At 35.0% G+C, this 16,718-nt stretch overlaps 1 protein-coding gene across 12 annotated transcripts in view; it reads left to right on the forward strand.

Moving 5' to 3' along the window:
* LOC139116755 (protein phosphatase 1 regulatory subunit 12A-like) overlaps nt 1–16,718 on the forward strand; it is a 132,535-nt gene that overhangs the window by 90,152 nt on the left and 25,665 nt on the right. For all 12 annotated transcript variants that reach the window (XM_070679469.1, XM_070679459.1, XM_070679408.1 and 9 more), the window contains 3 exons: nt 4,065–4,290; nt 5,340–5,437; nt 6,772–6,984. In XM_070679469.1, the coding sequence (XP_070535570.1) occupies nt 4,065–4,290; nt 5,340–5,437; nt 6,772–6,984 (537 nt within the window). The remainder of the gene's footprint in view (nt 1–4,064; nt 4,291–5,339; nt 5,438–6,771; nt 6,985–16,718) is intronic.

Consider the following 16,718-nt stretch of genomic DNA (forward strand, 5'->3'; position numbering starts at 1 on the left):
AGCTTGGTATGACTAGTATCATAAGTATGCCATGTTACAACTGGGGGATATGACGTTTAGAGCTGAGCATACAACCGTATATTGCACCCAGCAGCAAGCCACTGACAACACTGCTCACTCCGTCTCCCATACCCAGGAGTATTGAGCGCACCCTTTGGTGTTATTTGGTCTGTCTGTGGGATGATGTAAAGAAATAAACAGACAAATAATGTAAAAAACCAGGTTATATTTACAGCTGAGCACCTAACAATTGGTAATGTTCACACTTGACTGTTTATAAAATATTACTGGTTATCAAATGACCAGTATCGTTCAATGACATCTTCTCTACTACATGTCATTGACCTGAACCCCAGATTGAACTTTGACCCCAGCTGCCGTCATCAACCGTTAGAAATCAAAAGAATCCTAACAAAGAATTTCATAGGAAATATTTTTTGCAGCGTGTGATATATACTGTTGCAAAGTTCACAGGGTTCATGGCTCAAAATTTGGATCCCTAGTTTCTACTTAGATACATGCAGTATTTTTAACCAGCGATGTCATTCAGGAAAATTTTCACCTGAACTTGGTTTTCTTCATATTCGGCAACTCTCTGTATTTCGTTATGAAAGTTTTCTGATCAAGTCAATCGAAATCTGCATAAAAAATCAGTGTGACACACAACTCTGTAACACATGTTATTACTATCGGGTCAAATAAGTAAAAATCATGTTCGGATAGTACACACCTGGGAATTGAAATGCTTGGACTTTTGTTCAAACTTTCTGTAAGGAACTTTTGTGTCACTCCCTTTTGAAATCAACGGTAAAGACGGGTCAACATGCAGAATAAGGTGCTAGAGAAGCACATCACCCAACATTTTCCTACAATTGAAATTCAAAATGGCCACCATCCCTGTGTTAACTCTATGGGGAAAATTTTCAATTTCTCAAAAATGGTTGACCAAAACATATTGCAAAAGTTTTTAGAATTCAAATATCTGTTCCCAAAGCACACACTACCATAATGTATGCCTCAGCTTTACAAGTCTGTAAAGTCATCTCTATGTATAGATTTTAAAATGACCAAATCCTTAAATATATTGTATAACTATAAGACAAGTTTCTGGTTTAAACTGAAGTCCCTCCATCATACTCGTGAGATTGACGGGTCGTGTCGTATCCCGGACCAGACAGCAACAGATGAACCTTGCAGAAAATGGTCAAGCAACTTTCAAGTGACTGAAATTTGTCATACATTGTTGGAGAGATAAAGTTCACCCGATCATTCTCACCACATGTACAATCCATCACTTGGTATTAATTAGCACAGATGTGTTTACACTAAAAGCAGATATTTTGGTACCCCGATGACGTCTCCAACAGCAGTTAGTGAATTGATTTTGTAATCCAGTATATTAGATGCTGGTTATCGTCTCATCAAGGCATTGACGCAAATCTTATGAAGGGTGACTTGTATTGTAAATCTATTTTGTAAATCTAGCATTTGAGATGCCGACAATTATCTTGTAAAGGCATTGACGCAAATCTCATGAAGGATGACTTGTATTATGCATTGCTATACAAACAAAGGCACTTTAATGACACATCGGTGCTTAGCATTGTTATGTGTTAGTCACGCAGTCAACCCCAGACTGGATAAAAATATGATAGCACATAATTTGGAATGCAAATTGGCCGGACCTAGGTAATCCTCAAGCTGCAATCCTCTGAGCAAAATTATCAAAAACATTCTCGATCTCAGCTCTGTGAATATCTAGTGGTTTTTCTTCAACTGTCACGTTTAGCTTTTGATCAAACTTTGATTAATTTACTTTACCAATATGATTTTCTTGTCTTTTATGTCTCTATTTTCATTTGTTTAAAAATTTCCTTTTCTATAGTGTTATTCTCCTTTTCAGGTTTTGGAAGAAGCAAAACCGACCTGACTTTTTTTCTGTCTGTTATCCTCGCTTTATCATCTCCCAAACTTCTAAGCAACTATCTGTTATAAAGTAGAAACACAAAACTTTATAAACATTGCATATATTTCCATAAATATAACATTTTAGCATCCTGTAAGTTCCTTTTTCATGAGTGTGCTTTCTGCGTTGAGTTAATCCAAAAGTGTTTGTGTTATGTATAGATCAGTAACTGTTTTGCATGCAATTACAGCACAACAGACCTACAACAAAAACCATTTACAAGAATATAATAAATGCATCAAGCGGACAGTCATTCTAATCTAGTTTCCTGAGATCAACCAAAAAAATGTGCATTTCCAGTAACCTGATAGTACCCTTTGTAAAGTCTGTCAATCCTTACCTTTTTCGCATTTTCAAAATCCACAAATGATTTTGTCAAATTTTGCTGGTTTTTGATGGATAACATCTAAATGAATATAAAAAAGATTAAAAAGTTCCTGATTGGCCTACCCTATTTTCTGATGGCATGTTCACGGAAGCACAATATTCTTTTTATGCCATATCTGCCAATTACTGCTGATCATCATATATTCCTACATGCATTTTATAGTATCCATATTTTCATAGATGGTCAATTTTGACAAAATTCAAAATATGTTTGTATCGAAAGGGAGATAACATTTGATAGAGAATTTGAGAGCATATGTTTGTACTACACTTCTTCATCGCACAAGAATTTTTATATTATTTTGAAAAGCATACTTCTATGGTTCCTGTACATCTTTATCAAAAAAGGGAAAAGTGCAAAATAATTAGAATGTTTTGTGTTTTGATGAAAATGGGCCTTTTGAGCAATTCCAAAATATTGCAACCAATTCCGTGGTACTTGTCAAAACCAATATAAACCAAAAGACAATCTTCCCAAAATTTTCCTGAACGCACTTGATTTTTGGACCACTCATGCTTGTGAAAAGCTACGAAATTTTACGACTACTAGAATGAGACCCAAGTGTAACTAATATTTGTATATCACCAGTTGGTACATATTGTATTCAACACCCATCAGCTGTATCATTTTGCACTTTGCTTACCAACAAAATACCATCCAATCTTCACACAGAAAGATGTTTTTGATTCTGGTTTATTAAGCCATATTTTCTCTGAAAATCTCACTATTTCAGTTCTTGCTATGAATTCATTCAATACTTCACAGTTTATGTGTCCTTATTGCAACAGCCATATTTTATTTGCAAGTAGAAAATTATTAAGTCGCCAAAAAGTTTTATATTTTAGTCATTAATGTTTGAAAAATGCGGTCACACTTTGGTAATCATTTTTACATAAATCACTTTTGGTTTCAAGCCATCTTATCAGAAAAAAATGCAAAAAGATACAGAAAGTTGGCGCTTTAATCCTTTGAGTGCCTAAGTCTATTTTTGTCCCTTTAAAAAATAAACCCCAGTCAATTTTTCTCAAATTTTTGCCGAAATTTTGAGAAAAAACTAGCCATTGAAATGTGGTCCAAAATATCAAAAAATTACAGAAAAATCATAAAAATCTTAAAATTTTGCACTAAACTTTTTGCGGGAGAAAATTACAGCGCTCAAAGGGTTAACTCTGAGGAGAATTACGGTACATTGGTGTGTTTGTAAAATATGTATGTTAACATGCATCCCCTCTTGGATGTATTCCTTTGAATAGACAAGTGTGTGCCCTGGAATCCTGTGCCCCTTTTGTGTGTTTATAATCTATTTGGAAAAGTATGTTTTTGATTTACTTCTAACCGAGAGCATGGACTCCAGCTCTACCATCCCTAATGTTATCATGGTATTGGTACGTCCCTGATGTGTCATATGACAGGATTTTACCATTTTCAAATGTTTGGTGTCCTAGCCTTCAATGCAAAATTTTATGTTAACACCTTTTGCGATTTGTCAAAAGTGCCATTGTCAGTATTATCAATTTATCAAGAATTATCATATCATAACCTATACCATAGAAATTTTTAGATTTTAGTGTGGAAAAACATCAGGAACGTACTAAAACAAGATTTTCAGGGGTGTAAAAACAGACTTTCTGAGTGCATGTTGTGTGCTAGTTGTATAAGCCAGTTCATTAATCATTCTGACCACATTATTTTGATCATCTCTATCTTCAGAAAACTCATGACGACAAAACAGAAGATACTTCAGGACATCACAGGTCGTGGCGCAGTCGTATCGACTCTGACTCAAATACAACATCATTCACGGCAAAGTATCCGGCGTCGACTAGTTCCACGTCCTCGTACAGTAGTCGCTATGGCAACAGGGATGCAGATAAGAAAGAAGAAACCAAAGATGAGCCTCAGGAAGAGAGAAAGAGAGGATCTTTAATATCAACAGGTAAGTTACTTGTACAGTCGTATTCGGCCCTGGAGGTACAGTTCGTTGCTGCTTCCCGTTTTGATCTCTGGAATGCACACATTTTGTCCACAGAACGCACAGGGTTTTTATCTTGCATAAAAAGCAGGGTCTCTTAAAAGTGAAGAAACCTCACCTCCGATTACTCTAGACTAATTACAGTCAGTCAGTGGGGGATATCTCACCATATAAAGTCCATGTAGTATTATGTGCCTTGGCACAGATATTCCGACTCTCAAACTTTTACAATTCTGTTTTGAACCATCACTTGTGGAGCTTATTTTGAAGCTCTTGGAGTAAATAAAGTTTTCACCTGCTTAATTTTGTGAAAATCTGGAATTTTTTCATGGCAACCCCCCGATTTTATTCTTGATTTTGAAAGAAAATGGTTGAAAGTTTGTGTAAGGAAAGTTTGAGCAAAAGTTTGTCTTTCATTTTCAAAGCACAAACATCCTCAACAGAGCCAATAACCTGGCATAGATTTACCTTAGAAGAACCTTTCACAGCCCGCACATGTGTACATAAGCAAACCCAAACCCACCCATGCCAACCCATACAATCCTAAGTCCACCAAAGCTCACCCATGCCAACCCATACAAACCTAAGTCCACCAAATACCACCCATGCCAACCCATACAAACCTAAGTCCACCAAAACCCACCCATGCCAACCCATACAAACCTAAGTCCACCAAATACCACCTGCCAACCCATACAAACCTAAGTCCACCAAAACCCACCCATGCCAACCCATACCCACTCAAGTCCACCCATGCCCCCAACGACATATTGATAACAATTTTGCAAGCAATACCCTTCACCTAAAGGAACCCATGTACCCATTTTGGACGGTTCATGGCACCCATTGAGTAATGGCCAGTTCACAACTTGCTATTCTTGCTGTATCTGTTTCGTCATCTCTGTCAACCATGGTTGCTTTTGACCGCTCATTGAGCGTTCTCTAAATCAACAAGTTCACAATCAGTGTCACTGCAAGTGTTGTAATACTCATTCCTGTTTCCATGCCAACAGATAAAGGTGACGATCAAAGTTCAAGGCGGAGTTCAACCGGAAGGCGGAGACCCATCAGGGAAAGACGGAAAGCAACAGGAGTGATATATCTTGAAGAGGTGAGACGGTGAAATGTTTACTTTACATGCCATCACAGTACTGGTAGTTTTATGTGTAAATAATTGAAAAAGGCTCTGGTTACACACAAAACCAGTAGTGTACTCTTAAACATAGAGGATTGCTGAACTCTTCGAATCAATTTTAGTAATTTCTTGAAATTTATATCAGAAAGCCCCAGTCAAATACATGTAGTGTGTAAAATTTTCATGAGTACAAGAAACACCTTAACATTGGTTAAGAGCCCAATTTGATACATTTATGTACTTCGTCACACTCGTTATAAATATTGTTCGCTGCAGGAACAAAAAGATAATAACTTATTTGGAAATATGCATTCAATATATAAAATACTTTAAGCATTCACGCAAATATACATCATGGCTATAGGATCACTAGTAGCCATAGAGTCATAATTTCAGTGACAAGTGTAAAACTATGAAGAGCAGATCATCAATTTTGAAGTACATACTGTTTCTGAAACAAATAATAATAAATCATATACCGTATTATGATATTCAAATGCGGTATAAATGTGAAAATAGATCTTAAGAGAAGAATGAGCGTGACAGGGAGTCGGAGAATAAATGATTATCTAATTGGATTCTAACTCCCTGTTACACTGACGTAGTGACTGGGAATGCACCCAGTGTAGTGAATGCACTGGTCAAGGCAGTAGTCTGTCTTTATCATACAAGGCAGGATTTAGCTTAGCTCATCCCAGGTGCTAAACATGGTTTTCTGTGACATAATAAGACCAAAACACCTTACATATATTGTGCATTGTGATGCTAGCTTTTTGACTCGGTGTAGAATCATGCAGTGTCTGCAGACGCAAGCGGCCTTTTACATTTCTGCACAGTCTCAGTAGTATTAATATTCTTGACTACAGTGTGCACTGTTGAAAACATTTGAAAAGAACCCATAATAAAACACAAGTCAAGTTGGTATGGCTTGAAGGCATTGAAAAGCAGGTGCTAGACAAATGCTGTTAAAACAATTTACAAGGTTATGGAAGAGCCTCCAAAACCCAATCACTTTTGTGAAAGAGTAATTTTCTGCAGTGTTTTTCAGGCGAGCTGAGACAGGTCTTTGGTCTGGGTTATGTCTCCGGGAGTCCTACTGTATATGTTCTTTGAGTGCTTACAAGTACCCATGATCATATCATATCATATCATATCCTTGAATATCATATCATATCATATCATATCATATAGCCCTTGAACAAAACATCATAAGACCTTTACCATAGTGAGATAAAACTGTACAGCAGAACTTTTACTCTGATCACAGCCAACTAGTGATAGTAATCAATTGTGAATTTTTGTTTCCACAGCAACCAGACGAAGAAGAGGAGAGAGAGAAGAAGGAAGAGGAGGAGAGGAAGAAGAAAGAGGAGGAGGAGAGAAAGAAGAAAGAGGAGGAGGAAAGGAAAAGGAAAGAGGAGGAGGAAAAGAGGAAAGAAGAGGAGAAGAGGAAAGAGGAAGAAAGAAAGAAGGAAGCAGACAGGAGGGAGAGACATACTAGGATTGATGTGGAAGAAAATAGGGTGAGTAGAGGGAATGAGTTAAAATCTACTCTGTGTATGGATGGTAGTTTTACAGGGAGTGCTAGTGTAGAAGTCAATTGAGATCCAGCTGTTTTGTACCTTCATCACGTCTATGGTGTGTTCCCAAGTGGCGAATAACATGATGTTCATATCATATTGTTGTGGGGCAAGAGTTTGAGGGAGTGGCTTTGAGGGATATTGGGGTGACAGCCACTGGAACTGAGTGAGACTTCTGTTTGAGAGAGAGGGCAAACATGAGAATTGGAGGGTGAGAAGAAACAATACATGTATATACTGTAAATGTCCATAGATCTGAGTGTATGCTTTATGGTGTGAAAGCTAATGGCTTGTGCAGATGAGAGAGAGAGAGAGAGAGGAGCGATAGAGAGAGAGAGAGAGAGAGAGAGAGAGAGAGAGAGAGAGAGAGAGAGAGAGAGAGGGGGGGAGGAGGGAGGAGGGAGGAGGGAGGGAGGGAGGAGGGAGGGAGGGAGAGAGAGCTGTGAATATTTGAGGTCATGAGGTTTTTTGCAAGAGTGAGAGACCTATATGATGAAAGCAACAGACAAACACAGGGACATTTATGATCCTCTGAGAGTTGCAAGACAAGTGAGGTACATATGAGAGTCCGTTGTCAATGGTACTATATTTTGTTTGTCAGAAAGGTTGTGGTACTCCAAATAAGGTTTACTATGACCCATAATAATCTATAAGTTATACCCCACTGTAGAGGGATGGACTTTGGATATTTTTTCAAGTGTACTCTGAGATGAAGCAGTTCATAATATTTGATGTGGTATAAATGAACTGTGTCAGTTCATATAGCTGTGACCACACAGTCAATTGTGTGCTAACATTGGTGTGTTTTGGATGACATTACACCCGACTGTTTTTTTAATTGGACAGTGCCAGAGTTGAACAAGGCAATGAAGAATAGAGATTGTTAACCCTTTGAGGGCCATAGTAAATTTTTGTTACCCTTATAAAATTTTTGTTACCCTCACAAAATATACCTAAGTCAATTTTTATCAGATTTTTGCCAAAATTTTGATAAAAAACTGTGGCCAATGAAATGTTGTGTTCATTTGGTCCAAAATTATCAGAAGAATTACAGAAAAGCTAATAAAAATTGGTAAAATGTTGCACTAAAATTTTGTTGGGAAAAAGTACAGCACTCAAAGGGTTAAGCTACAATATTGTGCTGATTAGCATCATTAGTTAGATATTTTCAAACAGATCAGTTTTTGTCATTTATAAGTCTAATAATTGACACTGTCAGTGATCTGCTGTCTTGACCTGTCATGCTTAAAAACCAACGCTTCACAACCAAGGCTGTTAAAATAATCTATGGACATTTGTACAAGGAGACATCATTAACAAAATGTAACTTTGGTCCAAAATTTCCAAGATACATGTAATTGGCGCTTTTTTGCAATACATTGTGCACTTTCTTGGTTTTATAGTGATCACAAATGGAACATTTGCTCAAGCAATGGGCATTTGGATCTGTCCCTATACAGTTTAGATGTACATTGAAAGTCAGGAAAAACATGGTTCATACAATCACTTTCTACATTTGAACATTCTGTTTTGTCAAATGAAATCTTTCAATTACAACGTTCATACATGACACTTTCCTGTTTGACAATGCGCTGTAGTCAACAGTGGAGATCGTACCCTATTCATCAATGCTCCTTCCCATAATTCCACACCCTTCCTGAAAATAGCAGGGAGGAATCGGGTGTTGTTAGTTTGTAACCATGGCAACCATGATGTCACCAAGTTTTGTCCTGTCAGGCATTCTGGATGTGTTGAAAAAGAACTTCGTCCGGTCATACGTGTACTATTAATAATTGACATCAGAGAAACAATGTCAGGCACTTTGTATGTGATTTGTGTATTCTTCACCCAGGAGATGGAATTCCTGCGCCGACCTTAAACTTTGTCCCCATGGCAACAGTGATGTCACCAATGTGAAAGCGCTGTGAGATCTGGTCATTTTTGTGTGTAGGGTGGATAGGGTCTTGTTTGCATGTGCGTTGCAATGTTTATGTGACATGGAAATGCTGTATTGCTCCACGTGATGAATTCTTATGCAGACTGTAGTTACACAATGCCAAGGTCTCCCTGGCTGACACCCCCATTTTGGAATGAGCAGTTCCCATCACATCTACCGAAAACAAATGGTTGATAATTTGTGGTGTTGCAGGGGTTGAGCCACACAGATGCTGGAGTGAACTCAAATAAAATCAAATGCCCGGTGTTTAATTTCATGGGTACATAAATCTGCACTTGATCATCGGAATTCCTACGTCCGCCAGAAAGCTATCACTTCATGTCACCAGCGTCACAGACAACAGAAGATTATCAATCTTTGTCAACAAGCATTTCAGCAGTGATCAAGCCTTTGCATGGAGTGTATTCACTGTATGATGTGATCCGATTGTGTCTGTGTTTTTTATTGCAACAAGAATCGCTCACCTTGTTGCATAGGTATTATTAGCTCCCATATATGCATATGTATATATGCAAATGGGAGGTATTCTTATAAGGTGGAAAAATGTCGTCTGTATGTATGTATGTATGTACGTATGTATGTATGTATGTATGTATGTATGTATGTCCGTCCACGTCAAAAACTCTTAAACCGTAGCACCTGCTGTCTTAGTATTTGGTTTACAGGTGCACCTATGGGTGGAGATGTGAATTTGTTCAAATGAACATGTCAGTGCCAAAAATATGCAAATGAGGGGGAAAAAAGGAATAATCCTGCAAATGGCTAAAACTCAGTATAGTCCAGTCAATCTACGAGATTTTGGCACCTAACCCACCACAAATTGCAACAGAATTTTTTTCTTCAGAATGCATTTTAATGAGGTACCCAGAACAACATATTAAAAGTTTACTCGAATCCACCTTGGGGAAATATGTCTAATTTGCATAAATCAAATATGGCGGCCAACCATCCAACAAAATAATATAATTGGCTATATATCACATATTAAACAAGCTATTTCAGTTATTTCAAAGTCTGACACTAGTTATTTGGCTCAGGGAATCATTTTGGAGGTATAATGTTTCATATAGGCACTTCGTTAATTTGCATAATTCCAATATGGCGGCCAACATTCCTACAAAAGACATTTTCGGTCATATACCACGTGTTAAACAAGGTATTCCAGTGATTTTAAAGTTAAAAGTATATTTCTTAGGCATGGAACAACGATTGTCGAGATGCTATGATTTGCATAGGTAATTGTTAATTTGCATAATTCCAATATGGTGGCCAACATTCCTACAAAAGACATTTTCTGTCATATACCACGTATTAACCCTTTGGGCGCCAAAGTCTATTTTTTTCAACTTTATAAAATGTACCACAGTAAATGTTTCTGCTTTTTGCCAAAATTTTGATTAAAATCTGTAGCTGCTGAAAAATGATATCCATTTGGTCCAAAATTATGAAAAAAACTGTACAGAGAAGTTCACAGAAATTGGTAAAATATTGCATTACAATTTTGGTGTACAAAATTACAGCAGTCAAAGGGTAAACATGCCATTTCTGTGATTTCGAAGTTAAAAGTGAATATCTTTGGCATAGACAAACAGTTTTCGAGATGCAATGATTTGCTTAGGTACTTTGTTAATTTCCATAAATCCAATAGGGTTGCCAACATACCTACAAAAGACATTTTCTGTCACATACCATGTATTAACCCTTTGGGCGCAAAAGTCTATTTTTTTCAACTTATAAAATGTACCACAGTAAATTTTCTGCTTTTGCCAAAATTTGATTAAAATCTGTAGGGGGTTAAAAATGATATCCATTTGGTCCAAAATTATGAAAAAACGTACAGAAATGTTCACAGAAATTGGTAAAATATTGCATTAAAATTTTGGTGTAAAAAATTACAGCAGTCAAAGGGTTAAACAAGTTATTTCTGTGATTTCAAAGTTAAAAGTATATTTCTTTGGCATGGTCAAATGATTTTTGAGGTGCAATGATTTGCGTTGGCATTTCGTTAATTTGCATAAATCCAATACAAAAGAAATTTTCTGTCATAAAATGTATTGAACAATCTATTTCAGCCATTTTGAAGTTTAATTATATATCTTGAGCACGACGAAACACCTTTTGTGGTTCAATGTTTGTAAAAGACACTTTGATGATTTTCAGAAATTAAATATGGCTGCCAAAAATAATGCCCAAATAGCTTATAATATAAATAAGGTCATGGTATATATTTAGGAATAGGAATATCAAGAAAAAACTGTCAAGAGGGCACTGCACCCAACGCACTGTATTTTGCAAATATTCTTCCAATTTTTATGAATTTGTTAACCCAAGATTAAAAAATTGGTTAGGTTCACCTTTTAGCTTGGCAAGCAGTCGTAAGTTGCATGATATAGAAGGGTTAATGTATGCAAATGTATGCAAATCACCCGAATTCCTGCTTCCCTTTTATCGGAATTTCAAGATTTCCAAAGAATATAACTCTGTTCTGGCTGGGTCACATTTTTCTGAAATTTTCACATTGTGTTTTTAAATGCTATATAACAAAACAACTATTTTGTTTTGCAATAAAATTCTTACATTTTGAATTAGAGGCATTTTTATTTTGCTAACCATAATTTTAAGCACTTTTTGAGTGCCAGTCATTCAGCCATGCCATTTTAGAATGAGGATATACTCTTGTTTCAAGTGAAATATAGCATTTCACAAAATAGTTTGTACGGTTTTCCTTGTCATCTTAGATGAGAAATATTCCTTCAAAAAAAAAACTGTGTTGACAACGTGCAGCTCAACATTAAGTCCTTTAACATTTATTTTAAAAATGTAGAAAATATACAATAAATTTACTAACAATAACGATTCATTTACGAATAAACGTTTATTTTAATAGGTGTCTGTGATACCTGAATTCGTTAAAATACCCATAAATATATTGTATTTTGAAAAGAATGTTAAAGCAAATTTGGTAGACTTACATATATGACCTCCGAACGGATTAAAATACGTATATGTTGATGTGCGTTTACAATTTTAATTATTTGTGATTTTTCTAAATATGACAACAGTTAATGATTGTTAGTCATCTAATAATCTCTTTCTGAATATAACATTGGATTCATCTGTGTACGGCATTATTTGTGATTTTTATAGGACTGGTGCTTTATACTCTACAGTGTTAAAACATGTAATCTTTAATATTTACCGTTTTAAAAAAGTCGCGAACAAAATCTTTAGTTTCTAATTTAAACTGAACCCCTTCCTTATGGACGAGTGCATCCTTTGTACATCCCCTAGATGATAGGCAAGGAGTCATCACATATATCAGCAAAAATACAATAAACACAACAAAGATAATAACAACGAAAAAAAATAATGTGACCAAAAATAACACATGCCACAATACAGACAAATTAAAACTTAGCGCTGATGCAAACAATGTCAGACTCTTAAAAACTTGATCAACACACAAACTCACAAAAATTGAAAATTGCATACTTTGCAAAGACTTAAAATTAATCCAAACAACTCATCATCCCAACAGAATACAACTGTTACACGATGCAAACATGTACATCTGGAAAAATGACACTTGAAAAAATGACTCAAGATGTACTTCTTTGTATTGTGTAATAGTTGGATTCTGTGTTTGGATTAATTGTAAGTCTTTGCTAAAGCATGCAGTTTTCAGATTTTTTGAGTTTGTGTGTCCAGAAAGTTTTTATGAATCTGACATTGTTTGCAATAGTGCTAAGTTTCAATTTGTGTGTATTACGACATTTTTTATTTCGGTCATATCATTTTTTCTGTTTTTTTAGCTTTGTTGTGTTTATTGTATTTTGCTGGTATGTGTGATGACTTCTTGCCTATCATCTAAGGGATCTTATAAAGATGCACCCATCCATAAGAAGGGGGTTCAGTCTAAATTAAAAACTAAAGATTTTGAACACCCCTTTTTTAACAGTAAACATTATAATACAGATTACATGCTTTGACACTGTAGAGTGTTAAACACCCTTACAAATTACGAAAATGCCACACACAGATGAATTCAATGTTATATTTAGAAAGAGAATATATCATTCAGAAGACGAACATTCATTAATAGTCGTCATATACAGAAAAATCAAAAAAATTTAAAAATGAATGTCCAAGGACTTAACAGTTTCTTCTTGATAGTTTCCTAGTGCTAAAAACTATACCAAAACCGTTATTTATGTTAGAAGCTATTAGGCCATGGGGCATTAATATGGCAGCCATATTTAATTTATGCAAATTATCAAAGGGCCTTTGTAAAAATTGAGCCACTAAAAGTTTTCTTCATACCCAAGAAAAATATTAAAACTTTAAAATCAAGGAAATAGCTTGTTTAATGCGTGGTATATGACCGACAATGTCCTTTTGTAGGAATGTGGCCACCATATTGGATTTATGCAAATTAACAAATTACCTATGCAAATCATAGCATCTCGAAAATCGTTTGTCCATGCCAAAGAAATATACTTTTAACTTTAAAATCACTGAAAAAGTTTGTTTAATAAGTGGTATATGACCGAAAATGTCTTTTGTAGCAATGTTGGCCGCCATATTGGAATTATGCAAATTAATAAAGTATTTATAAGGAACATTATACGTCCAAAATAATTCCCTTGGCCAAACCACTAGTTTCAGTCATTGAAATTACTGAAATAGCTTGTTTAACTTGTGATATATAGCCAATTATATTATTTTGTTGGATGGTTGGCCGCCATATTTGATTTATGCAAATTAGACATATTTCCCCAAGGTTGATTCGAGTAAACTTTTAATATGATGTTCTGGGTACCTCTCTGAAATGCATTCCGAAGAAAAAAATTCTGTTGCAATTTGTGGTGGGTCTAACCCTATTTTGACTGGACTAGTAAGCATTGATCAGATTTGGTTGAAACTTGGTATGCAGATTTCTTTAGGATTTCTAAATTATGTGTGCAAAAATTGGGATGAAATTTGCATGTTTGTATTTTTAGGGTATTTTTTCCGTTTTTAGTCAAAAACTCCTGTTCTCTTAAATCACTTGTCTGATTGCTATGAAACTTGATATTCATGTTCCTCAGGATAAACTCAGTCATGCTTGTACAAATTGTATTGATATTGTCATATTTGTAATTTTAGGGCAATTTTCTCAATTTTTGATAAAAAATTTTTATCCAAAAACTACTGATTTGATAGCTTTGATATTTGGTATACAGGTATTTAAGATTAATCTCAATATAATTTATTGAAGGTATGTTGAAACTGGCAATTTTTTTTTTATTTTGGGGGCAATTTTTGCCTTTTTGGTCAAAATTTTTTCTCCTAAAACTTCTGATCTGGTAGCTTTGATATCTAGTGTACAGGTTCCTAGGGTTTATCTTAATAAGATATATTTAAAATTAGGATGAAATCTGCAATTTTGTAATTTGGGGGGAAATTTTTCTCATTTTTGGTCAAAAAATTTGTTTCTCAAAATTACCAGTCTGATTGCTTTGATATTTAGTAAACTGGTTCTTAGGCTTTTGTTAATAAGATATATTGAAATTAAGTTGAAATCCGGAATTTTGAATTTTGGGGGTAACTTCGTGAAACTCTGAGTTTTACTGGGATATCTTTCATTCTGTATTTTTAAGATTTTTTTAGGTAATTTTATACCTACTGGAACTAAGAGTATATAATGTGGTGATTTAGTAAGCATTTGATGTGTTAAACTGTATTTGGTGTTGAAATGCGGTAAAAAAATCCTGGCAGATTTTGAAAAAATTCCAAACAAATGCCAATAAAAAATTCAGCCAGAGAAGGTTTGACAAAAAGAAAAGGTGGGAAAGTGGGGAAAAAAGAATGTACAATGGATTGAATAAAAAAGATAATGTACCTCATCGATCTTCCAGACACCATCCCTTATCAAATGGTCCACCCCGATGTATTTTTGTGCACAATTAACCATGCAGTGTATTTTAGTTTAAGATGTCAAGTTAGGTAAGGATTTGAAAGGAATACTAGTAGTCAAGTTCACCACAGTTTAACTTTATCTCTTGTGTCATCATCCTTGTGTAATTGGTTAAGTTTGTAAGTTGTTCCAGATGTGGATGCACCAGCTGTTCTGGAAGAAAACAATGTTTACTTTTCCGTGTAGGGTTTCTGAGTTGATGATTGTATATTGAAATTTCTCCATGTATCTGGTGTATGGGCAAAGTGTAAACATTGGTTGCATGTTATGTATTTCAGTCTATGTCAAATATTGTAAATGAAAAATCAAGAACAGTTTGCTGTGTGCTTGTAAAAGATAACATATTTGTCAATACATAAACTGCCTTGCAGATTGATTTTCTTAAAGATTATCACAGAAGTAGAAAAGGAAAAGAAAACTAATCAAATTGCTGTAACATATTCACTCTCAGTGCCTGTATACATGTAGGCCTATACTTAACTATTTTATCATTACATTCAGCTGTTTGTTATATCTTTATCACTCTCCATGGGCCAAGGCACACTTGGGGTCAATGTCATCACTCTGTGCCAGTCTGTGTATGTCAGTCTGTCTGTATATGTATGTCCATGTTTCATACAATTGTTAGCTACTATAGACTATAGTCTATAGAAGCTATTGGGATGGGTATCCGTCCGGCGTCCGTCGTCAGTCTGTATGTATGTATGTATGTATGTCCGTTTGTGAGGCGTCCGTCCACTCAAATATCTTGAGAACTGCTGTACTTACGGATTTGATATTTGTTGTGTAGATTAAAAATATGATTTTGAGAAACTATTTTTTTAATTTTTTGATATTGTTGAAAATAGGCAAATTAATGCCAAAAAAGGTGTTTTTGGTAAAAAATCTTCTTCTTCATAACCGCTGGTCAGACAGCTTTGTTATTTGGTATACAGATCCCTAGGGGTAACCCAACTTAGATTTGTTCAAATTGCGATGAAATATGCAAATGTGTATTTTTAAGGAATTTTTTTGTCATTTTTGGTCAAAATTTGATGTACATTGTATGTAATTGTTGTACTGTATAAACCCTATCAATTCACCCAGAAAAAAATAATTAATATGATTTTAAATAATTGAATTAATTAGGAAATCATCAAAGCCAAAATAATTTTAGTGTAGAATTATCAGAAAGTTCAACTTTTTTTGACATTTCATGGTGAAATGCTTACCATCTTGGAGGATTAAAACATGTAAAGGCAACTTTCCTGAATCCCAACTTTGACATATTCTGAACCGTCATTTATTGTGCCCTGTATGTTATCTAAAAGATATTGCTCAAAATAGTCAATAGAGATAGAGATAGAGAAAGTTCTAATTTCCATTTATGGTTGACTTGGTAAGGATAAAATAAAATTAATAATAATAATAGTAATAATTTATTTTTCTAAAGCGATTTCCATCAATAAAATATCAAACCGCTTTACAATAAAATACAAGATGAAAATACAATAATAATAAAGTACCATTTTGAGGAAAAAAAATAGAGTGGTCAATTAAAAGAGTGGTCAAAGTGATAGGGTTTTTATGGCAAAGCTGGACTGTAAGATTCCTCATGTGCTATTTATAGCAATTATGCAATCTGTGTAAACAGTGCAATGAAAGTTACATGATTCCTTATAATAGGGTGGCCAAGCCATTTTTTTCTCTTGTTTATACACACAGTTTAAATGGATTTTTAGCAAGAATGGGGTAAAAGAAGAAAAATAAAAAAAAAATAATATG

The sequence above is a fragment of the Ptychodera flava genome, chromosome 2 (genome assembly GCF_041260155.1).
Source record: "Ptychodera flava strain L36383 chromosome 2, AS_Pfla_20210202, whole genome shotgun sequence".
Classification (NCBI taxonomy): domain Eukaryota; kingdom Metazoa; phylum Hemichordata; class Enteropneusta; family Ptychoderidae; genus Ptychodera; species Ptychodera flava.